This window comes from Boleophthalmus pectinirostris, unplaced genomic scaffold (assembly GCF_026225935.1).
Source record: "Boleophthalmus pectinirostris isolate CB_2022bp ecotype Guang Dong unplaced genomic scaffold, ASM2622593v1 HiC_scaffold_12, whole genome shotgun sequence".
In the NCBI taxonomy this organism is placed as follows: domain Eukaryota; kingdom Metazoa; phylum Chordata; class Actinopteri; order Gobiiformes; family Gobiidae; genus Boleophthalmus; species Boleophthalmus pectinirostris.
Window position 1 is genome coordinate 35,781,276 of NW_026571018.1, and position 25,910 is coordinate 35,807,185.

Sequence of the window (25,910 nt, forward strand, 5' to 3'; positions counted from 1 at the left end):
ACAACAACAAATCCGACTACTTGCCCACCTTTTCCCTCTACTACTACTACTACTACTACTACTACTACTACTACTACTACTACTACTACTACTACTACTACTACTACTACTACAAATCCGACTACTTGTCCACCTTTCCTGTTATATCTGTTCTTGTTTTACCGTTGCTTGGCTGGCTTTCAGATGTTCTGGTTGAGGAGGGCCCAGCTGCTCCGGTTTTGCCCAGGCATCAGGCTCCGTGGCTGGGCCTGGAGGAGCAGAGGCTGTGGGTCTGCTCCTGGTGGTACTGGTGGTGGTGGGATTGGCTCAAGGTTGCATTTAAAGAGCTATTTTTAAAAACATTACTACTCCTGCGGTGTATTAGTGTGGCAACTGAACCAGGGATGAAAAAAAAAAAGATAAATTATGTGTTTTGTTGCCATGGTAACAGGAATACATTTTGGGTAAATAGAAAGAATATAAGCCCGAATTCGGTTTCTGTGTATGTGTCAGATGCCGTCTATGTATGTCCCTGGGGTCTTATTCTGAGTAAAAGCTGCTCACCCTGTAGTTTAGATCTCAACAAACATGTTCTGAAATGCCCCTGTGTGTCAGATGCCCTCCCTGTGTGTCCCTGGGGTCTTATTTGCCACGTTTGCATGAGAGCATTAACTATAAAAATTATTTAATTTTGAATAAAAATTAATACTGCTTTAAAAATACCATGTAAACATTTCATTCCTAATTAAAATGATTATTCGGAATTAAGCAAAATTCCGAAGTAAGTGGGTGGTTTATTCCGATTTTAAAGCCGAATTAACTTATTCCTCGATCATGTAAATGTTTATTCTTGTTAAAAATAATTCCGGTTGTTCAGCACATGCTCGGTGGGTCGTCCTTCTGACGCGATCCGGACGATCCGGCTCCACCAGTCCTGGCTTCGGACTTTCATCTATGTCTCTTTGGATTTGTGAGTGGGATGCGGGAGTGGGCTGAGGTAGAGCGGTTTGTCTTCTTCCTCACTTCTCCGACGCTCTTCCCTTCTCCTCCTCAGCTGACAGACATAAAAGCGTGAAGAGAATTCTCCAGCTCCTGCTTAATTATCATCAGAACGACTGCGGAAAAAGTTTGGATCGTGTTTGTGTCCGTGGCGTAACGACAAACCGAGATGACAGAAAAGCCGGTAGCAGCTGAAGTGTGTGTTTTCTTCCGGTCCGTGTAAATACATCCCTGTCCCTGTCCAATCAGAACCTTTTCCGATCTTTAGATGTTGAGCGGAATTAGATAAAAACGATATAATGTGTTTTTTCCAAACTCTTTAATTCAAAACAGTTAATTCAGAATTTAAAAAAAAACATCATGTAAACGTGGCCACTCTGTGTAAAAGCTGCTCACCCTGTAGTACTGAATCTTCTCTTGCAGTGGTTAAAAATAGCTGGTTGCAGGTTGACTGGTTTTGGGTATTTTTAGTTTCAGATTTCTTTTTTTTCCTCGCAGAAGAAAAAATTATTTTAGTCACTCGCAGATTGCAAAATGACACAACCAGGTCAGAAGTGGATTTATACGTTAAATCTCAAAACTAAAAAAAAAAATGCTTAAAGATGTCAACTTTTCACTGTGAGTCAAGTTTGATCTGGTTCTTACATCACCGACTTTAAAGGGGCACTGTGTCACTTTTCCTTCATCACTCCCCCTTCAGAGCGCTATTACAACACACTGCACCTGTTAATGAAAATACTGCACATCGCACCAGGTTTGTGAAGTTGTAGTGTATTGTTTTGTATCACGTTTTTGTATATTTATATCTTACTATTTATATCTAACTACTGCTACTACTGCAACTACTACTGCAACTACTGCTACTACTACTATTACCACTGCTACTACAACTATTACAACTACTACTACAACTACTACTACTACTACTACTACAGCTACTATTACTTCTTACTACTACTTCTACAACTACTACTACTACTGCTACTACAACTGCTGCTACTACTACTACTGTTACTATTACTACTGCTACTACCACAGCTACTATTACTTCTTACCTCTACTACTACTACTACTACTACTACTACCACTACTACTACTACTACTACTACTACTACTACAACCACGACTGCTACTACTACTACTACTACTACTACTACTACTACTACTACTACTACTACTACTACTACTGCTACTACTACTACTACTACTACTACTACTACAACCACGACTGCTACTACTACTACTACTACTACTACTACACTACTACAACCACGACTGCTATTACTACTACTACTACTACTACTACAACCACGACTGCTACTACTACTACTACTACTACTACTACTACTACTACTACTACTACTACTACTACTACTACTGCTACTGCTACTACTACTACTGCTACTACTACTACTACTACTACTACTACTACTACTACTACTACTACTACTACTACTACTACTACTACTACTACTACTACTACTACTACTACTCAAACATACAGTACATGTATGACATTTCAAACATGTTTTTTGATCAGGGAACAACGTTATAACATAAAAAGCTCCAAAAAAGTAGATTTTGCATAACACTCTTCAATATTACACTCTGGAACATTCCAGGCAAAGCAACAAGATCTCCATGGTGACAAACAGGTAGCGGAAAACATGAGATTCGGCGCAGTGGTGAGAGGATTGTGGGTAATGTAGTGTCTCCTGTGCGTGACCTCTTGTTTTGCGTCCTCTGTGTATTTAATGTGAACAGATGATTCAGGCTTAATAACAGCATACGCACTTCCTCTTCAACACCTGTGACTTCACTGCAGGGGTAATTACAGGTGACAGGGCCCATTCAGGGGGTTTTCACACACACACACACACACACACACAGACACACACACACACATGCACAAACACGAACACGCATACATACACACACCCGCTACAGTCACTCCACAGGTGGATCAAAACACATCATGCAAGAGCTGAACTATTTAGGAAAAATATCGAATCCTGCCAAGCATTACGATTCGCAATTTTTATTTTAACTAGGGCCTGGCTGATATGTCGGTCCACTGATATGGGCACTTGGAAACATACCGGCTATCGACCTAAATATTACCGATATGGGTCGATAGTCTGCGCGGGCATGTTATATATCATTATAAAGTTAGACTCTCTATATTACGATTGTTTTGAGTCAGAATTAAAAGGACACTAAGGCTGCGTTCAGACTGCAGCCTGAAGTGACCCAAATCCGATTTTTTGGCTTCTATGTGACCTGTATCCGATCTTTTAATAACAGTCTGAACGACACAGATCCGATTTTTTCAAATGAGACCCAGGACACTTGGATATGTGGTCCTGAAACCGATACATATCTGATCTTTTGACATGTGACTTCAGCGTGAACGGTCAAAGCGCATTCATTCGACCTACGCGTTATGAACAAGCCACAAACGTCACTATTCTGCACTGAAGTAGGTGAAAATTGTTAATTAACTCCATGTCACTAAAGCGAAGCACATCACCACTCACCACTCTTGGCTCCGTCTCCACATTCACACGTTCCTTTCAACGGACTGTCCCACAAAACGCCACGGCCAAAAACCTCATCCTTCTCCTTCTCAATCTCCTCCTTAAAACAAGCAAGTTTTTCATGTTCTGGCTCCGGTACGAGAGGAACTTTAAAATCGCCAGGTGCTCAATGCTCGTGTCCATGTTTGCACAACTTCCGTAAACACAGAGCACGCTCGCTGCGGTTGACGTCATCGTGTCTCCAGTGCACATGCGGGACACTTTCGGGCCATTTAACGTTCACACAGGGGATCGCATACTAGTCGCATTTAATTGGAAATGTGAACGACCTCGCAAAAACATCAGATTTCACAAAAAAATCAGAATTGAGCGTTAAGCCCTGCTGTCTGAACGTAGCCTTATTTGTGAAGTCTTGTGATCTGAGAGGAGCCCGTGTGAGCGGTGAGTGTTGCAAATGTGTCGGTTTTGGAGCTACTTTTGGTTCTTTCTCATTGTTTAGCTGCTGTAAACTATCACACACAATCAGCCTGTTTTCTTACAAGTGACTATAGTTTACTTACTTTCTTTACTGGGTAGAATGTCGTGCAAAAATGCAATTAGGTCGACCCAATGTGACTTCAAATATGATGTAAATAGGCAGAATAACAATAAATGTCGCCTAAACAAAGTTTTATAATCAACAGAAGATTTACAGAAAATTTTTACATCACTAAATATATCGGCTTTTATATCGAGTATCGGCACCTCCACCTACTATTTTATCGGTATCATATCAGCCGGGCCCTAATTTTAATAATAAGATTGTGTTCACATCACAAAGTTCACATTTGAAACACGACCAGGTGATTAGACAAAAATATTAAGATTATTAAAAGTATCTGACAAACTAATACAAGAATCACACTGCAGAACATGTGTGTGCAGGTCACAGACTGGATAAAAACAGTGCTCATCTCCAGTCAAACGAAGCTCATCGAGGACCAGGCAGTAGTGGAGTGAATTTTGAGCCGAGTCCCACATTTGGAATTCTGACCTCGAAGTATTATAGCAACCATCCAAAGAGCAGGAACAAGGCTGTTGAAGGTAACGCCCCTTCCCGCCTGTCCTAGCAACACTGTCAATCAAACGCGTTGTTAACGGTAACCTCTCAAAAAGAAGAAGGCGTCTGATTGGTCTGTTATTAATGCTCTTGATTTAAGGACAAAACAGTGAAATAAAAACAGAAGAGAAAATACTGCACATCACATCAGGTTTGTGAAGTCGTAGTTTAATGTTTTGTATCATGTTTTTGTATATTTATATCCTGATACAACTACTATTACTACTGCTATTACTACAGCTGCTACTACTACTACTACTACTACTAATACTACTATTTCTACTTCTACTACTACTACTGCTACTACTACTACTACTACTACTACTACTACTACTACTACTAATACTATTTCTACTTCTACTACTACTACTACTAATACTATTTCTACTTCTGCTACTACTGCTACTACTACTACTACTACTACTACTACTACTACTACTACTACTACTACTACTACTGCTACAAATACTACTACTACAAATACTACTACAAATACTACTACGAACACTACTACGAACACTACTACTACTATGAACACTACTACTACTACTACTACTACTACTACGAACACTACGAACTACTACTACTACTACTACTACTACTACTACGAACACTACTACTACTACTACTACGACAACAAATACTACTACTACTACTACTACTACAAATACTACTACTACTACTACTACAAATACTACTACTACTACTACTACAAATACTACTACTACAAATACTAATACTACTATTATTACTTCTTACTACTACTTCTACTACTGCCGATACAACAACAACAACTACAACAACAATTACTACAACTACTACTAGTGCTACTACAACAACAACAAGAAGAACTTCTACTACTTTACTACTACTACTACTACTATAGCTACTATTACTGCTTTCTTTGCAATAAAAAACACCAACATTTTAATAAGCGCAAAACAGATTAATGGGAAATCCCGGACACAGCAATAACATCTCCATGGCGAAGAGCAGGTGTCAGACCCCCCACAGAAAAAGACACATTTAACGACTGCAGTTTACACATAGAGCTTTTGTCTATAATTTCATCCCACATGTGTAATTTGTACCTGTTTGTTTCCTGTTAATTATGTCAGATTGAAAAAACAAAAAAAACAAAAAAAACTGCGGAAATCCCCCTAAAAACCCGCCCGGGGCCAGAGTGAAGCGCTACACCTGTATCTGTCACTCAGCGCGTTTTACTGTAAGGACCCCGGGGTGTGGGGAGTACACAGCGCAGCGCACACCCGGGTTATGAACCAAAACGCGCCCGGACTATCTGTGACTCTCTGATCGCGACCACAGCCTCCACATCACAGAAACTTTCACTGAGCAACGCAATATCCAGAAAACACCACAAGTAAAGTCTTAAAAAGGGACTATTACACGTCTACGGGGGGCGAACTGCAAACACGCTTCATATTTAGACCTCCGAGTTTCCTTTTATTGATTTAGACGCGCTCATTTCGTCCAAAAACACCGTATCAATATCTGTAATTGGTCTCGGTTTCGTTTTCGATGCTCTCCGTCTAGACCCCCTCTGTGTTTGCTCTCCGCGATGACTCACTCCCCCTTCAGAGCGATATCACCACATAATCGGAGTGCATCCCGCTAACGAAACTACTGCAAGTCTTGTATTGATTGTGCTTTTGTGTGATTGTAGAAAATGACGCAGGCTCGTGGGCGGAGTCTTGTACTGCTTATCATAAAGTAGAACCCGGGAGAGATTGCTAGATTACTCAAACATGCATGGATGGCGTCTAAAACGTCTTCAGGAGTGTTTTTGATGAGGTAATGATGTTATAACATGGGAGAAATTTCCAGAAAGTCCATTTTGCATAATATCCCCCTTTTTAAGAGATATGAGATTTTGAATTATTATGAATGAGGGAAGAAGACCAGAGAAGATCATCAGAGGAGCAGAAGAGAGGGTCAGAGGAGCAGAGGAGAAGGTCAGATGGAGCAGAAGATGGTCAGGGGAGCAGAAAAGAAGGTCAGAGGAGCCGAGGAAAGGGTCAGAGGAGCAGAGGAGATGGTCAGAAGAACAGAGGAGAGGGTCAGATGGAGCAGAGGAGCAGAGAAGGGAGTCAGCGGACCAGAGGAAAGGTCAAATGGAGCAGAGGAGAAGGTCAGAGGAGCAGAGGAAAGGTCAGATGGAGCAGAGGAAAGGTCAGAGGGGCAGAGGAAAGGTCAGATGGAGCAGAGGAGAAGGTCAGAGGAGCAGAGGAAAGGTCAGATGGAGCAGAGGAGAAGGTCAGAGGAGCAGAGGATGGAGAGGAGAGGGTCAGAGGAGCAGAAGAGAAGATCAGATGAAGCTGAGGAAGGAGAGGAGAGGGTCAGAGGTTCAAAGGAGAGGGTCAGAGGAGCAGAAGGTGGGGAGGAGAGGGTCAGAGGAGCAGAGGAGACCATCAGAGGAGCAGAGGAGAGGGTCAGAGGACCAGAGGAAAGGTCAAATGGAGCAGAGGAGAAGGTCAGAGGAGCAGAGGATGGAGGGGAGAGGGTCAGAGGTCCAAAGGAGAGGGTCAGAGGAGCACAAAAGAAGAGCAGATGGAGCAGAAGAAGGAGAGGAGAGGGTCAGAGGTTCAGAGGAGAGGGTCAGAGGAGCAGAAGGTGGGGAGGAGAGGGTCAGAGGAGAGAAGAAGACCATCAGAGGAGCAGAGGAGAGGGTCACATGGAGCAGAGGAGATGTCAGAAGAACAGAGAAGCAGGTCAGAGAAGGTCAGAGGTCCAGAGAGAAGGTCAGAGGAGCAGAAGAGAAGATCAGATGAAGCTGAGGAAGGAGAGGAGAGGGTCAGAGGACCAGAGGAGAAGGTCAGAGGAGCAGAGGATGGAGAGAAGAGTGTCAGAGGAGCAGAAGAGAAGATTAGATGGAGCAGAAGAAGGAGAGGAGACCATCAGAGGAGCAGAGGAGATCTCAGAAGAACAGAGAAGTAGGTTAGATAAGATCAGAGGTCCAGAGGAGAGGGTCAGAGGAATAGAGAAGAGGGTCAGAAGATCTTGAGAGATCTTGAGGGTCAGAGGATGCAGAGGAGACGGAGCAGAGGATTTTCAGCACCCTCGGGAGCCCCTAAGTCCACGATGCAGAACATTTTATAAGCAGACGAGCGATCGTTTGAAAGAAAAGCGGCGGGTAAATGCCAGTCTCCGCTCCTCCGGGCTTCTTCAGACTCTTGTAATCTGCAGCTTAAGAGGCCGCGTCCCCATTCATTTAGAGAAACGCCATAAACAAGAGAAAACACGCGGCCGGGACAAAAGCAGCTCCCAAAACACGACCTCAAATCCTCACGCAGATTAAGACACGACGCCAGAGTTTGGGCCTATCTCCCCAAAACACCGACAGTGAGACGTACACGAGAGAACAGAGACGAGCAGTGTCGGGGAGTAACAGATTACAAGTACCGGAGTTATGTAATCAGAGTACAAATGATGAGGAACTGTATTCGGTTACAGTTACTGTTTCAGTGAGTGGGAATTGGATTACAGTTACTTTGTTGAAATAAATGGATCACATGGTGGTGTTTTCACATTTTGGGCTAAACCAGGACTAAAACCAGAACTAAACCAGGTCTAAACCAAGACTAAACCAGGACTAAAACAAGAACTAAAACCAGGACTAAAACCAGAACTAAACCAGGTCTAAACCAAGACTAAACCAGGACTAAAACAAGAACTAAAACCAGGACTAAACTAGGACTAAACCAGGACTAAAACCAGGACTAAAACTAGAACTAAACCCTGGATTAAAACCAGGACTAAACCAGGACTAAAACCAGGACTAAACCAAGACTAAAACCAGGACTAAACCAGAACTAAAACTAGAACTAAAACCAGGACTAAAACCAGGACTAAACCAGAACTAAAACCAGGACTAAAACCAGAACTAAAACTAGAACTAAAACCAGGACTAAAACCAGGACTAAACCAGAACTAAAACCAGGACTAAAACCAGAACTAAAACTAGAACTAAAACCAGGACTAAAACCAGGACTAAAACCAGGACTAAACCAGAACTAAAACTAGAACTAAAACCAGGACTAAAACCAGGACTAAAACCAGAACTAAAACCAGGACTAAAACCAGAACTAAAACTAGAACTAAAACCAGGACTAAAACCAGGACTAAACCAGAACTAAAACTAAAACTAAAACCAGGACTAAAACCAGGACTCAACCAGAACTAAAACCAGGACTAAAACCAGGACTAAACCCGGTCTAAAACCAGGACTAAAACCAGGACTAAACCCGGACTAAACTAACACAATGTGACAGTAACAGAAGGGTGGAAATAATTGTGATTTCATATAAAAATCATTTCTCTTTCAATAATATTTTTAATCTGGTCAAGTAAAGACTGAACAAACAAGAATTTTCAGGATGTGGTTGGTACATTCATGTCGTTTTAAAAAGCATGACAATATCAAGTAATCCAAAGTATTCAGATTACGTTACTCACTTGAAGTTCTTTTGAATTTTAATTAAGAACGAAAAACAATAAATTTTCATTATTCTGTTTTAGTGTCAAATAAAAAAAGACTGATTTTGACTTCGATTTCTTCTTTAAAGTTTATCTCAATCAAAAAAAACATCATCAACATCGTGCCTATTTCAGTTTTGATATTTTATTCTTTCTGTTTTTTTTTTTTTTTTTTTTGCCTCAGAAGTTCCGCTGCTTATCACGGCGCGTGTGAATTCTTCTGCTCTTTTTTTTTTTTTTTTTTTTTTTTGAGTTTATCACCTCGCTGTGACCCGTTTCCCGTCATGGAGTTCAACAACAAGGACTTTCTGAGACGCAAAATAAACGCGTCACTGTAAAAAGAAGAGGACGTGTTTGTGCACAAAATTGCAGCGATTTTTCAAGTAAGTTTTTCTAGCAGCAGAACTTCCAGGACAAATAAACCAGAGAGAATAAAATATCAAAAATTGAAATAGGCACCAAGATTGATTAGTGTTATTTGAAGTAAATTTTTAATCAAATATTGGAAGTAGAGGTCGAAATTTGTTTTTTTTTTTGTTTGACACTAAAACGGAAAAATGAAATCACTGTTTTCCCATTTTATTGTTTTTCATTCTTAATTGAAATTCTGAAAAACAAACGGTTCACAAACTAATTTGAATTCAAAATCGAGACTATTTTCCGACATCAGGGGTGGGACGAGATATAATGTCCACAAGATGAGACGAGACGCGAGACAAGCTGAGATTTTGACGTCATTTATAAATCTCTGACTTTATTTCAGATTATTTAAAGGTGCATTGTGTAACTTTTCTGGTGGAGGGGCCTTTGTCTGGAATGTTTCACAGTATTAGAATGATTTTATCTTCATGGAGACTAAACCAGACTAAGTTACAGGTCAGATCTGTGGAGAGGCAATCCCGCTCACAGTCAGAATGTTTGTTTTTCCAGGTATTTTTGAGCTCTAAAACCACCTGGGATTGAATAAAATAGAGCTGTTTATTTATTTTATTTTTTAAATTTATTTATTCAATATTTTACCAGGTCAGTCTGAGATGACAAACAGATGACAAAAAATCCGGTAGCAGCTGAATTGTTTTTTTGTTTTTTTTTCGGGAGGCGTAAATACGTTTGTGTCCCTGTCCAATCAGAACAATCTGTGTATCATTTATTCATTTGTATTTCAAAATAAAACCAAAAATAAGAAAACAGAACTATTTTGATGAAAAATGAAAAAACAGATAAGGATTTTATTTTATTTTTTTTCCAGTTTTCGATTTTGTGTTTAAATGTCCCGGTCTCAGTCCTGGTCTGGTCCCAGTCTGGTCCTGGTCTCAGTCCTGATCACCCGACTACTCATCCCGACACTCCTGTTTTAGTCCTGGTGTAGTCCTGTTTAGTCCTGGTTTAGTCCTGGTTTAGTCCTGGTTCAGTCTTGGTTCAGTTCTGGTTCAGTCCTGGTGTAGTCCTGGTTCAGTCCTGGTTCAGTCCTGTTTTAGTCCTGTTTTAGTCCTGTTTTAGTCTGTTTTAGTCTTGGTTTCAGTCTTGGTTCAGTCCTGGTTCAGTCCTGTTTTAGTCCTGGTTCAGTCCTGGTGTAGTCCTGTTTTAGTCTTGTTTTAGTCTTGGTTCAGTCCTGGTTCACTCTTAGTTCAGTCCTGGTTCAGTCTTGGTTCAGTCTTGGTTCAGTCCTGGTTCAGTCCTGTTTTAGTCCTGTTTTAGTCTTGGTTCAGTCCTGGTTCAGTCCTGTTTTAGTCCTGTTTTAGTCCTGGTTCAGTCTTAGTTCAGTCCTGGTGTAGTCCTGGTTCAGTCTTGTTTTAGTCTTGTTTTAGTCCTGGTTCAGTCTTGGTTCAGTCTTGGTTCAGTCTTGGTTCAGTCCTGTTTTAGTCTTGGTTCAGTCCTGGTTCAGTCCTGTTTTAGTCCTGTTTTAGTCTTGGTTCAGTCCTGGTTCAGTCCTGTTTTAGTCCTGTTTTAGTCTTGGTTCAGTCCTGGTTCAGTCTTGGTTCAGTCTTGGTTCAGTCCTGGTTCAGTCCTGGTGTAGTCCTGGTTCAGTCCTGGTTCAGTCCTGTTTTAGTCCTGTTTTAGTCCTGTTTTAGTCTTGGTTCAGTCTTGGTTCAGTCCTGGTTCAGTCCTGTTTTAGTCCTGGTTCAGTCCTGGTGTAGTCCTGTTTTAGTCCTGTTTTAGTCTTGGTTCAGTCCTGGTTCACTCTTAGTTCAGTCCTGGTTCAGTCTTGGTTCAGTCTTGGTTCAGTCCTGGTTCAGTCCTGTTTTAGTCCTGTTTTAGTCTTGGTTCAGTCCTGGTTCAGTCCTGTTTTAGTCCTGTTTTAGTCCTGGTTCAGTCTTAGTTCAGTCCTGGTGTAGTCCTGGTTCAGTCTTGTTTTAGTCTTGTTTTAGTCCTGGTTCAGTCTTGGTCAGTCTTGGTTCAGTCTTGGTTCAGTCCTGTTTTAGTCTTGGTTCAGTCCTGGTTCAGTCCTGTTTTAGTCCTGTTTTAGTCTTGGTTCAGTCCTGGTTCAGTCCTGTTTTAGTCCTGTTTTAGTCTTGGTTCAGTCCTGGTTCAGTCTTGGTTCAGTCTTGGTTCAGTCCTGGTTCAGTCCTGGTTCAGTCCTGGTTCAGTCCTGTTTTAGTCCTGTTTTAGTCCTGTTTTAGTCTTGGTTCAGTCTTGGTTCAGTCCTGGTTCAGTCCTGTTTTAGTCCTGGTTCAGTCCTGGTGTAGTCCTGTTTTAGTCCTGTTTTAGTCTTGGTTCAGTCCTGGTTCAGTCCTGTTTTAGTCCTGTTTTAGTCCTGGTTCAGTCCTGGTGTAGTCCTGTTTTAGTCCTGTTTTAGTCTTGGTTCAGTCCTGGTTCACTCTTAGTTCAGTCCTGGTTCAGTCTTGGTTCAGTCTTGGTTCAGTCCTGGTTCAGTCCTGTTTTAGTCCTGTTTTAGTCTTGGTTCAGTCCTGGTTCAGTCTTGTTTTAGTCTTGTTTTAGTCCTGGTTCAGTCTTGGTTCAGTCTTGGTTCAGTCCTGGTTCAGTCCTGGTTCAGTCTTGGTTCAGTCCTGTTTTAGTCTTGGTTCAGTCCTGGTTCAGTCCTGGTTCAGTCCTGTTTTAGTCCTGTTTTAGTCTTGGTTCAGTCCTGGTTCAGTCCTGGTTCAGTCCTGTTTTAGTCCTGTTTTAGTCTTGGTTCAGTCCTGGTTCAGTCCTGTTTTAGTCCTGTTTTAGTCTTGGTTCAGTCCTGGTTCAGTCCTGGTTCAGTCCTGTTTAGTCCTGTTTTAGTCTTGGTTCAGTCCTGGTTCAGTCCGTACGCGGCGCAGTTTAAGTCACGGAAACAGGAAACGGCTGTTTATCCGTTTTTTTCCATTATTCATTCAAACACAAAATCAAAAACTGGAGACAAAAAATGCAGAATTTTAATTTATTTATATATATTTTTTAAAATTTTTCTTATTTTTGGTTTTATTGTGAAAAACAAATGAACAAACGATACCCCCGGACGTTGAGCAGAATTAAATAATTTCATGTTTTCTGTGTAAACTTCAATTCAGAATTATTATTTCCATGTAAACTTGATCGAGAATATTTTTTTAATTCTGAATGTGACATTAAACACGTGTAGTATTTTGTTTTAAAGTATTTCTGAGCAGTGAAATCATCAATGCGAGATCAGAAGATTAATGCCATATTGTGGAACTTTCCAGACAAAGTAAGAATATTTCCGTCGAGTCAGCCAGACGCTTAAACTTAAGTGTATATTCCGAACGCAAATCATTTTAAGTGCGGTTTTTCTTCACTTTTTTTTTTTTTTTTTTTTATACACTGCTCTGACCCCCCACGTGTTCTTTCCCACAATGCCTTGCAGCAGGTAATGGGGTTGCTACGGTGACAGCGCTGGGCTAATTACAAGGGAGAAACAAAGAGGAGAGAGACACGCCACCGAGAGAGAGAGAGAGAGAGAGACAGACCTCCCTCTCCCCAGACAACTCACCCAACAGACCTCCCTCTCCCCAGACAGCTCACCCAACAGACCTCCCTCTCCCCAGACAACTCACCCAACAGACCTCCCTCTCCCCAGACAACTCACCCAACAGACCTCCCTCTCCCCAGACAACTCCTCCAACAGACCTCCACCTCCCCAGACAACTCACCCAACAGACCTCCCTCTCCCCAGACAACTCACCCAACAGACCTCCCTCTCCCCAGACAGCTCACCCAACAGACCTCCACCTCCCCAGACAACTCACCCAACAGACCTCCACCTCCCCAGACAACTCACCCAACAGACCTCCCTCTCCCCAGACAGCTCCCCCAACAGACCTCCCTCTCCCCAGACAGCTCCCCAACAGACCTCCCTCTCCCCAGACAGCTCCTCCAACAGACCTCCCTCTCCCCAGACAGCTCACCCAACAGACCTCCCTCCCCAGACAACTCCCAACAGAACCTCCCTCTCCCCAGACAGCTCCCAACAGACCTCCACCTCCCCAGACAACTCACCCAACAGACCTCCACCTCCCCAGACAACTCACCCAACAGACCTCCCTCTCCCCAGACAGCTCTCCCCAACAGACCTCCCTCTCCCCAGACACTCCAACAGACCTCCCTCTCCCCAGACAGCTCACCCAACAGACCTCCCTCCCCAGACAGCTCCCCACTCCCCCAGACCTCACCCAAACAGACCTCCCTCTCCCCAGACACTCACCCAACAGACCTCCCTCTCCCCAGACAACTCACCCAACAGACCTCCTCTCCCCAGACAGCTCACCCAACAGACCTCCCTCTCCCCAGACAACTCACCCAACAGACCTCCCTCTCCCCAGACAACTCACCCAACAGACCCCTCCTCTCCCCAGACAGCTCACCCAACAGACCTCCCTCTCCCCAGACAACTCACCCAACAGACCTCCCTCTCCCCAGACAACTCACCCAACACACCTCCCTCCCCAGACACCTCACCCAACAGACCTCCCTCTCCCAGACAGCTCCCCCAACAGACCTCCCTCTCCCCAGACAACTCCCCCAACAGACCTCCCTCTCCCCAGACAGCTCACCCAACACACCTCCCTCTCCCCAGACAACTCACCCAACAGACCTCCCTCTCCCCAGACAGCTCCCCCAACAGACCTCCCTCTCCCCAGACAGCTCCCCCAACAGACCTCCCTCTCCCCAGACAACTCCTCAACAGCCTTCCTCTCCCCAGACAACTCCCCAACAGACCTCCCCTCCCCAGACAGCTCACCCAACAGACCTCCCTCTCCCCAGACAGCTCACCCAACAGACCTCCCTCTCCCCAGACAACTCACCCAACAGACCTCCCTCTCCCCAGACAGCTCCCCCAACAGACCTCCCTCTCCCCAGACAGCTCACCCAACAGACCTCCCTCTCCCCAGACAACTCACCCAAGACCTTCCTCTGCCCAGACAGCTCACCCAACAGACCTCCCTCTCCCCAGACAGCTCACCCAACAGACCTCCCTCTCCCCAGACAGCTCACCCAACAGACCTCCCTCTCCCCAGACAGCTCCTCCAACAGACCTCCTCTCCCCAGACAGCTCACCCAACAGACCTCCCCCTCCCCAGACAACTCACCCAAGAACTTCCTCTGCCCAGACAGCTCACCCAATAGACCTCCCTCTCCCCAGACAGCTCACCAAAGTCCTCCCTCTCCCCAGACAGCTCCTCTAATGTTCTCCCTCTCCCCAGACAACTCCTCCAACGGCCTCCAACTCCCCAGACAGCTCACCAAAGTCTTCCCTCTCCCCAGACAACTCCTCCGACGCCCCCCCTCTCCCCAGACAGCTCACCCAATGGCCTCTCACTCCCCAGTCAACTCCTTCAAGACCTCCCTCTCCCCAGACAACTCCCCCATGAGCTCTCTCTCTCTCCCCAGACAATTCCTCCAAGTTCTCCCCTCTCCCCAGACAACTCACCCTCCAACCTCACGACTTCCCTCTCCCCAGACAACTCCTCCAAATCTTCCCTTTCTCCAGAGAGCTCCTCCAAATTTTCCCCTCTCCCCAGTCAACTCACCCAACAGCTTCCCCTCCCCAGACAACTCCCTCTCCCACCCCAGACAACCCCTCCTTATGAAAAAACAAAACTAAACTAAAACTAAACTAGGGCTAAACCAGGATTTGGACAGGACAAGATCTAAACAAGGACTAAACTAAATCTAAACCAGGACCAACTTGTAGACCACAACTTTTACTTGAGTAAGAGTACTGCTACACTGTACAATATATTACTACAGGAAGAGTACTATTACACTGACAGTATATTACAGACTCCATACTTTTACTCAAGTAGGAGTAAAAGTACAGGGTCTGAAAAGTTCTCTGAGCAGTACAAGTGTATAAAAAAGTTATTAAAAGTACTGTCCAAACCTACACCTTTATGTAGAATGCAAAGAATGTGTTTTATATTATTTTTTTGTAATAAAAAAAAATGTAATAAACTGAGAAAAACAGATAATGAACTGGATAAAGACTTTGACATTCTGAGTTGTAGAAGAGCGTGGCCACACAGAACAGGCCTGAGCGGATTTTCTCAAAGCAGAAAAACGAAGGTTCGAAAGCACGCCACAAATTACACACACACACACAGCACACAACACACTCACAATACACACAACGCACCACATTTAAACACAATTCAACCAGGAACACACAGAAACACGGACACGGGACGGTGCTGTCTGTCAGGAACGTGGGAAAAGGGAACTTCAAAATCCAAAAACTATACGCAAGAAATAATGACGGTGATCTTTTTTCTATTTTCAGGGAGACCAAACCAAGTTATGGGTCAGATCTGTGGAGAGGCGGCCCAGCTCACGGTCAGAATACCTGTTTTTTTGAGCTTTAAAATCACATGTAACTGAATGAATGTTAAGGTAGAGCTGTTTAATGTCACACTGTGGAACATTCCGGGCAGAGCAATGACGTATATCTATAGAAACAAGCAGGTGACGGACCCTCAACCAAAAAGTTACACAGTGCAGCTTTATAATAGAGATTCTTAAGACGTTTAAAGTAAAAAGTAAAACTAAAACTAGGATAAAGCAGCAGCAGGAGCAGGACTAAACCAAGATTCAACCGAGACTAAACCAGAACTAACACAGTACTAAGAAGGACCAAACAAGGACAAAACAGGACTTAACCAGGACTAAAATAAGACCAAAGCAGAATAAACCAGCGTAAAGAACTAAATTAGAACTAAACCAGGACTGGATCAGAAGACTTGACGAGGACTAAACAAAGATTAAACCAGGTCTAAACCAGAACTAAAACAGGACAAGAGCAGGACTGAACCAAGACTAAACCAGGACTGCCCAAGGACTAAACCAGGGACTACAAAAGGACTAAACCGGGGACTACATAAGGACTAAACCAGGACTGCATCAGAAGACTTTATGAGAATTAAACCAGGACTAAACAAAGATTAAAGCAGAAATAACACAGGACAAGAGCAGGACTGAACCAGGACTAAACCAGGACTAAACCAAGACTACCCAAGGACTAAACCAAGACTACCCAAGGACTAAACCAAGACTACCCAAGGACTAAACCAAGACTGCCCAAGGACTACACAAGGACTAAACCAGGACTGCCCAAGGACTAAACCAAGACTACCCAAGGACTAAACCAAGACTGCCCAAGGACTACACAAGGACTAAACCAGGACTGCCCAAGGACTACACAAGGACTAAACCAGGACTGCATCAAAAGACTTGATAAGGACTAAACCAGGACTAAACAAAGCTTAAAGCAGGTCTAAACCAGAATCAAAACAGAACAAGAGCAGGACTAAACCAGGACTGAACCAGGACTAAACCAGGACTAAATCAGGTCTAAACCAGGACTAAACCAAGACTAAAGCAGTTCTAAACTAAAGTACAAAAGAAGGACTATATGAGGACTAAACCAGAACTAAAACAAGATAAAACAGGACAAGAGCAGGACTGAATCAGGACTGAACCAGGACTAAACCCAGAACTACACCAGGACTAAACCAGGACTTAAGCAGCTCTAAACTAAAGTACAAAAGAAGGACTATATGCGGATTAAACCAGAACTAAAGCAAGGAGTGCCAAACATAATTAAACTGTGGGTAGACCAGGTACAGACCAGAACTAAACCAAGTCCATGGGAAAAGAGACCAAAAACAGCACTGAAGCAGGATTAAATAAGGACTAAACCAGATCTAAACCAGGACTAAACAAGGTCTAAAACCAGGACTACAAAACAACAAAACTGGACTACAACATGACAATAGTTAGACGAGGACTAAATCAGATCTAAACCAGGTCTAGAGCTCTTAAAACCCAAACAGAGACCAAACCAAAAGAGAAAAACACTGCTCATATTTCCACTCAGAATATCAGAGACAGTACTTTCTTTACTTCAGTACTTTGAGCTTGTATCGCAGTATCAGACACAGTACTTTGAGCTTGTATCGCAGTATCAGACACAATACTTTGAGCTTGTATCGCAGTATCAGACACAGTACTTTGAGCTTGTATCGCAGTATCAGACACAGTACTTTGAGCTTGTATCGCAGTATCAGACACAGTACTTTGAGCTTGTATCGCAGTATCAGACACAGTACTTTGAGCTTGTATCGCAGTATCAGACACAGTACTTTGAGCTTGTATCGCAGTATCAGACACAATACTTTGAGCTTGTATCGCAGTATCAGACACAGTACTTTGAGCTTGTATCGCAGTATCAGACACAGTACTTTGAGCTTGTATCGCAGTATCAGACACAGTACTTTGAGCTTGTATCGCAGTATCAGACACAGTACTTTGAGCTTGTATCAGAGTATCAGACACAATACTTTGAGCTTGTATCGCAGTATCAGACACAATACTTTGAGCTTGTATCAGAGTATCAGACACAGTACTTTGAGCTTGTATCGCAGTATCAGACACAGTACTTTGAGCTTGTATCGCAGTATCAGACACAGTACTTTGAGCTTGTATCGCAGTATCAGACACAGTACTTTGAGCTTGTATCGCAGTATCAGACACAATACTTTGAGCTTGTATCGCAGTATCAGACACAGTACTTTGAGCTTGTATCGCAGTATCAGACAGAGTACTTTGAGCTTGAGTAGTACTTTGGCTTGTATGAGAGGTGGTACTCACAGGGGACACGGCTCCGTTGGGCAGGTACGGGTCCGGTAACATGAGGAAGGGGTATCCGGGGTACGAGCCAGACTTGTACATGCCCCCGTCAGACTGCTGCTGCTTGGACACTAGAGGCAAGAGAGAGGGGTCATAAATACTACTTCCAAATACTCATTTTACTGTGATCAGAACTAAACCAGGTCTAACCCAGTACTACAATGGATCTAAAATAGGACTAAACTGGGTCTAAAACAGGACTAAACCAGGTCTAGCCCAGCACTAAAAATTGATCTAAAATAGGACTAAACTGAGTTTAAAATAGGACTAAACCAGGACTAAACTGGGTCCAAAATAAGACAAAACCAGGTCTAAAACAGGACTAAAATTGGTCTAATCCAGCAACAAAACAGGTCTAAAATAGGACTAAAGTAGGTCTAAACCAGGACTAAACAGGGTCTAAAATAAGACAAAACCAGATCTAAACTAGGATTAAAATTGGTCTAAAATAGGATTAACCCAGGACTAAACTGGGTCTAAACCAGCCCTAAATAGGGTCCAAAATACAACAAAACCAAATCTAAAATAGGACTAAACTGGGTCTAAAACAGGACTAAACCAGAACTAATCCAAAACTAAAACAGATCTAAAATAGGACTAAACTAGATCTAAACTGGGTCCAAAATAGGATTAAATTAGATCTAAACCAGGACTAAAGTGTGTCTAAAATAGAACTAAAGCAGGTCTAACCCAGCACCAAAATGGGTCTCAAATAGGACTATACTAGGTCTAAACCAGGACTAAACCAGATCTAGAATAAGACTAAAATTGGTCTAAAACTGACCTAAACCAGGACTAAACTGGGTTTAAAATAGGACTAAACCAGGTCTAAGCCAGCACCAAAACAGGTCTAAAATAGGACTAAACTAGATCTAAACTGGGTCAAAAATAGGATTAAACCAGATCTAAACCAGGTCTAAAGAAGGTCTAAAATATCTGAAGGAGCGCCGTAAAAAACATACATGTTTTCATATCGTCACATAAAGCTTTTGTAACTTTAGACTCACTCACATCAGGAAACGTTACTAATACTTTTACTCATGTAATTAGTAATCCATCAGAAATGTCTTAAAATGCCGTAAAAGCCTTGGCTGAAGTTCAACTATCACTTTTTGACACTTATGGTTTTAAATTATTATAGAACTGACACAAGTAATTATTATTTATTTTAAAATAATGTTTTAACTAAGAGTTAAAATGATAAAATATATTTGAGAAAACACATGTTCATCATGTTTTAATTTAGAAGACCTTGAATCACTTTTACTCCTTACATTTCTTTCGATTCAAATGCAGTAATTCATTTGTAATCATTTGTTTTTTAATATTTTGTAGTATTAAATTAAATACAGTGTTAAAAATTAAATCATTAACAAAAAAAAATAATAATAATAATCATTTCAAAGTTGTTTAATGTGACTTACTTCTGCTTTTTAGGCCCCACACCCTTGTCTTATCCGACTGTGAGCCGTGTGTGTGACGCACGTGTTCAACTCCAGAGAGCCGCCTCAGGACTGAAGAGCCTCCTCACACTCTGCTCATTTAAGAAACTAACACGCTAACGAGAACGCCACCCGCCCACAGACCCAAACCAGGGCTAAGACAAGCCTGAACCAGGTCTGAACCAGGTCTAAACCAGGTCTAAACCAAGATTAACCAAGTGTAAACCAGGACTAAAGAAGATCTCAATGAGGACTAAATTAGGACTAATTAAATGTACATAAATTACCAAGGGGAATTAAAAATGGACTCCAGGACTAAACCAGGACTAAGCCAGGTCTAAACCAGATCTAAACCAGGTCTAAACTTTATAATAAATGCAGAACTAAAATCAAGACTAAACCAAGTCTTAACTACAGGATTATTCCAGGACTAACCAGGTCTATACTAGGTCTATCCTAAGACTAAAACCAGGACTAAACTAGGATTAAACCAGGACTAAATCAGGACTAAACTAGGATTAAACCAGGAACAAAACCAGGACTAAACTGTGGAACTATTCCCAAGACTAAAATCAGGACAAAATCAGGTCTTTGCTAGGTCTATTCTAAGACTAAACCAAGTCTAAATCAGGTCTAACCTATATGATAAATGTAGGACTAAAACCAAGACTAACCTTGACTTGGTTTAGGATTGTTATAGGATTGTTCCAGGACTTAACCAAGTCTAAACTAGGACAAAACCAGGACTAAACAAGGCATAAACCAGGACTAAACAAGGCATAAACCAGGACTAAACCAGGACTAAACGAGGCATAAACCAGGACTAAACCAGGACTAAACTATAGAACTATCCCCAAGACAAAAAACAGGTCTAAACCAGGACTAAAACAGGTCTAAACCAGGACTAAAACAAGTCTAAGCCAGGATTAAAACAGGTCTAAACCAGGACTAAAACAGGTCTAAACAAGGACTAAACCAGGTCTAAACCAGGACTAAAACAGGTCTAAGCCAGGACTAAACCAGGTCTAAACCAGGACTAAACCAGGTCTAAAACAGGTCTAAACCAGGACTAAAACAGGTCTAAACCAGGACTAAACCAGGTCTAAAACAGGACTAAAACAGGTCTAAGCCAGGACTAAACCAGGTCTAAACCAGGACTAAACCAGGTCTAAACCAGGACTAAACCAGGTCTAAACCAGGACTAACACAGGTCTAAACCAGGACTAACACAGGTCTAAACCAGGACTAAACCAGGTCTAAACCAGGACTAAAACAGGTCTAAACCAGGACAAAACCAGGTCTAAACCAGGACTAAAACCAGGTCTAAACCAGGACTAAACCAGGTCTGCACTCATACAGTTATTTTTTCGCAGTTGGAACATTTTGATTTGATTGTTTCTGACAGTTGTTTCGATGTTTTCTTTAGACTCCAGACGTGTGCACTATACTTTTCCTCTATAGAAATAAACGTATAGAATGAGTTTAGATTCACTTTTCCACAGCTGCACGAGTTGAAGCCGTATATTTGAGTTCATTTGACTTTGGCCGTGATGTGAAAAGGAGTTTGACATTAAAAAGGTTGAAAAAGTGTAAGATTTTTGGCGATAGTGAAATGTGCACCTGAGGCGGGTCTTTGAAGTGCGCCCCGTGACCAAACCCTGCTCTGTGTCTCCATGGGGGGGCGCCGCGCATTTTTACACCGTTTTTTATCACGAGGACAACACCAATTGTGCCAAACTGGACCAAAATGTTGTGTCAAAGTTATATTTACCAATGGGAGAAATTGTACTTTTAAGAATAGTTTAATCACATACTGTGTTACATTATAGTAGTACTAAGAAGTAATAGTAGTTTTAAATATGAATATGGTTTGAAAGTAATGTTTTTTTGTGAAATGTTCAACAGGTCAGATTATACTTTTTACTTAATACTTAGTAATAATACTAATACTTACTACTTAGTTGTAATAAGTAATTAAATAAATACTTTGTCATTTGTAAACATCTACTTAATACAGTATTCCAGGATTCATCCCAGTATAAACAGGGACTAAACAAGAACTAAACCAGGACTAAACCTGATCTAAACCAGCTCTAAACCAGGTTTAAACCAGGACTAAACCAGGACTAAACCAGAACTAAACCAGGACTAAACCAGGTCTAAACCAGGACTAAAACCAGGTCTAAACCAGGACTAACCAGGTCTAAACCAGGACTAAACCAGACTAAACCAGTCTAAACCAGGACTAAACCAGGTCTAAACAGGTCTAAACCAGATCTAAAGCAAACACTAAACCAGATCTAAACCAGGTCTAAACCAGGTCTAAACCAGGACTAAACCAGGACTAAACCAGATCTAAACCAGGACTAAAACAGGTCTAAACCAGGACTAAATCAGAACTAAAGCAGGTCTAAAGCAGGAATAAAACCAGATACTAAGCCAGAACTAAATCAGGACTAAAGAACTAAACCAGGTCTAAAGCAGGTCTAAAGCAGGTCTAAACCAGGTCTAAACCAGGACTAAAACAGGTCTAAAGGAGAACTAAATCCGGTCTTTTAGCAGAGACTCACCTGTGTCTAAATGCTCGCGTTGTTTCTCAGAGGAGTAGCCTCTCTCTTCGCTCTGCTGTCCTCGTCTGACCGACTGCAACACACAACACAACACCTCAAATACTGCACTTTGTCTACAAATACATACACGTGCACTAGCAGGAGGACAAGCAGTATTAGTAGAAAAGCAAAAGTAAAAGTAGAATTGTAGTAGTTGTCATAACATAAAATTTAAAAAAAGTTTCAACAGAAACTTGCTTTACAAATTCAAAGTAGTAGGAGTTTTCCCGGTAGTAGTTGTATTTGTGGTAGTACAGTAATATAGAACTAATTATCATTTGCATTAATTACATTTAACTGAAACTTTTATTCTACATGGGTTTTTTTAAGGTTTTTAGTAGAAGTAGTAATACTGGCAGGCATGACTGCAGTTTTTGTAGTAATACTAGTAGTAGAAGTTGCCTAGAGGTACTTTATTTTGTGCTCAGTATTGTGTTTCAATGTGCTTTGTCTTTGGTAAATAAATGAATATCTAAAAAAAATATATATATATATTTAGTTGTAGCAATGGAAGTAGTAGACAAAGTTATAACAGTATTATTAGTATTAGAAGTACTAATAGTAGTTGTAATAATAATAGTAAAAGTAATAGTAGTAAAAGCAGACCTGTAGTACAGCAGTAGTAGTAGTAGTAGTAACAGCAGTAATACGTATTAGTCTCTTTTATAAGGAGACCAGGTAAAAGTACTGAACGATGTAGTAGTTGTTATTTCCTTGCAGTAGTAGTACTCATCATTGTCATCTTAGTAGAAGTAACAGCAGTAACGGGTATTAATCTCTCGTAGAAGGAGAACTGATAAATATTATATAATTATATAAAAAATAGAAGCAGTAGCAATATCCTTGTAGTAGTAGTAGTCTAGTAGTCGTAGTAGTAACAACAGTAGTAACAGCAGTAATGTGTACTAGTCTCTCTTAGAAGATGAAGTGGTAAAAGTAGTGGTAAAACAAAGTAGTAAAAGTTGTAGTAGCAGTTATTTATTTGTAGAAGCAGTAGTCGTAGTAGGAAAACTAGTAGTAAAATCTGAAGTAGTGGTAGTAGTGTTTTGTTTTGTTTTGTTTTTTTCTTACGTCCATCTGAATCTTTAAAAATATATATCTTAAAAATTCCAAGAAATAAAGGTTAGTCTCAGGCAGAAAAAGTATTCATAGAAGTAGTAGTTGTTGTTGCTGTAGTAGTAACACTGTGTATTAGTCTCTCTTAGAAGAAAGTACTAGTAATAGTAGTAAAAGTTGAAGTAGTAGCAGGAGAATGTAATGGCTATGTTAAAAATTCCATTTCAACACCAGAAATAAAGTTTAGTAGTAGCAGTAGTAGTAGTAGGCCTTGGTAGTACCGTAGTTGTAGTAACTGCAGTAATGAGTAATAGACTCTCTTGGAAGGAAAACTGATAAACATTCTAGTAACTGTTGCAGGGGAAACCAAGGTTGGTTGTCAAATTTTTTTATGTTCATCTGAAAATCTCAAAAAAACTTGAAATCTTCTTTTGAAAACTTGATCTTGAAAATGTAGTATAGTAGTAATATTTGGTAGTAGTTGTACACAAGTTGCACTGTGTATTAGTCTCTCTAAGAAGGAGAAGTGATAGAAATAACCTACGTAAACGTAAAAAGAAAAAGTAGTAGTCGTGATTTCTTTGTAGTAGTAGTAGTAATAGTTGTAAAAACTGCAATAATGTGCATGAAGTAATGTGTAAAAGTATTTGTAGTAGTAAAAGTTGTTTATGTTCATGTGAATATCTCAAAACTTGTGGAGCTTAAACGTTCCACTTCAACACAGTAAATAAGGTTCAGTCTCGTCAACAAAAGTAGTACTAGTAGGAGTAGTAATAGTAGTAGTAATAGTTGTAAAAACAGCAACAATGTGCATGAAGTATTGTGTAAAAGTATTTGTAGTAGTAAAAGTTATATTCATGTGAATATCTCAGAAGTCATGGATCTTAAACGTTCCACTTCAACACAATAAATAAGGTTTAGTCTCGGACAACAAAAGTAGTACTAGGAGGAGGAGTAATAGTAGTAGTAGTAGTAGTCATAGTTGTAAAAACTGCAATAATGTGCATGAAGTAATGTGTAAAAGTATTTGTAGTAGCAAAAGTTGTTTATGTTCATGTGAATATCTCAAAACTTGTGGAGCTTAAACGTTCCACTTCAACACAGTAAATAAGGTTTAGTCTCGTCAACAAAAGTAGTACTAGGAGGAGGAGTAATAGTAGTAGTAGTAGTAGTAATAGTTGTAAAAACAGCAATAATGTTGCATGAAGTCATGTGTAAAAGTATTTGTAGTAGTAAAAGTTATGTTCATGTGAATATCTCAGAACTCGTGGATCTTAAACGTTCCACTTCAACACAGTAAATAAGGTTTAGTCTCGGTCAACAAAAGTAGTATTAGTAGTAGTAATAGTAGTAGTAATAGTTGTAAAAACAACAACAATGTGCATGAAGTAATGTGTAAAAGTATTTGTAGTAGTAAAAGTTGTTTATGTTCATGTGAATATCTCAAAACTTGTGGATCTTAAACGTTCCACTTCAACACAATAAATAAAGTTTAGTCTCAGACAATAAAAGTAGTACTAGTAGGAGGAGTAATAGTAGTAGTAGAAGTAGTAATAGTTGTAAAAACAGCAAAAATGTGAATGAGGTAATGTATAAAAGTATTTGTAGTAGTAAAAGTTGTTTATGTTCATGTGAATATCTCAGAACTCGTGAAGTTTAAACGTTCCACTTCAGCACAATAAATAAGGTTTAGTCTCGGTCAACAAAAGTAGTACTAGTAGGAGTAGGAACAGTAGTAGTAGTAGTAGTTGTAGGTAGTGGAGGCAGTCTTGTCCGATCGTGTCCGGGCACTCACCGCTGCGCTCGGGCTCTGATTGATCTCAGACTCGTTGACCAGAGACGACTTGAGATCGGCCAGGTCCCGCTCGGTGAACGCGTTCTCGGGGATCTTCTCCTCCTGCTCGCCCTCGTCTTTAAACGCTATCATCTCATCGTTGGCTCCGAGATCGTCCCCTCCGCCGTTACTCAACTGCGGCATGTTTATTTCTGATTTTTTTTTTTTTTTTTTTCTTAACCTAATTCTCTACTTTTGACTTCCAAAAACAACTCCAAAGAACTTTTACAAACGCGCTGTGAGTGTGTGCGAAGAGCCGCGCGCAGGTTCGGGGCAGACTTTCCGTGCGTAAAAGTGCGTAAAACATGCAGAAAAGAGTCGCGGCGCTCCGGAGATGACTCGTGTGGCTGTCTCTCGGATCTGAACGAGAGCCGAAGCGAGGAGGCCGACTTCAAAGCGCCGCTGGGTGATTGACAGCTCCGATGACTCGTTGGGGGGTTGCGCTCTGTGCCGTGTGATTGTTTCTTAAAGAGACATCACCACCTTCTGTTTTCGACTGTTTTTTTTTTTTTTGTTTTTTTTCTTTGCCGTGCCTCCTCGTGCGCCCTCGTGCTGCTCCGGGCGCGTTCACGGGCGGGGGGTTTAAACAGGAAGGTGCGCGTTCCCGGTCTCCGCGCTACGGTCCGGTGCGCCACATGAAAAGAGCAGAGAGACGCGAGGGTCTGCGGCTAATAGGTTACGTAAACACGCCAAAAGAATCGATACTAGTTTCAAAGGAGGAAAAGCAGAGCGCGT

General features: G+C 41.5%; 1 protein-coding gene across 7 annotated transcripts in view; it reads right to left on the reverse strand.

The window, feature by feature from the left end:
• tcf7 (transcription factor 7) overlaps positions 1-25,637 on the reverse strand; it is a 139,360-nt gene extending 113,723 nt beyond the window's left edge. For 2 of the 7 annotated variants that reach the window (XM_055148341.1, XM_055148339.1), the window contains exons 1-3: positions 25,137-25,637; positions 22,247-22,319; positions 18,196-18,305 (exon numbers count right to left, since the gene is read on the reverse strand). In XM_055148341.1, coding sequence (XP_055004316.1) covers positions 18,196-18,305; positions 22,247-22,319; positions 25,137-25,319 — 366 coding nt within the window. In that variant the 5' untranslated portion in view covers positions 25,320-25,637. The remainder of the gene's footprint in view (positions 1-18,195; positions 18,306-22,246; positions 22,320-25,136) is intronic. The other 5 variants (XM_055148342.1, XM_055148340.1, XM_055148343.1 and 2 more) reach the window with 4 other exon arrangements.
• Positions 25,638-25,910: the final 273 nt, after the last annotated feature.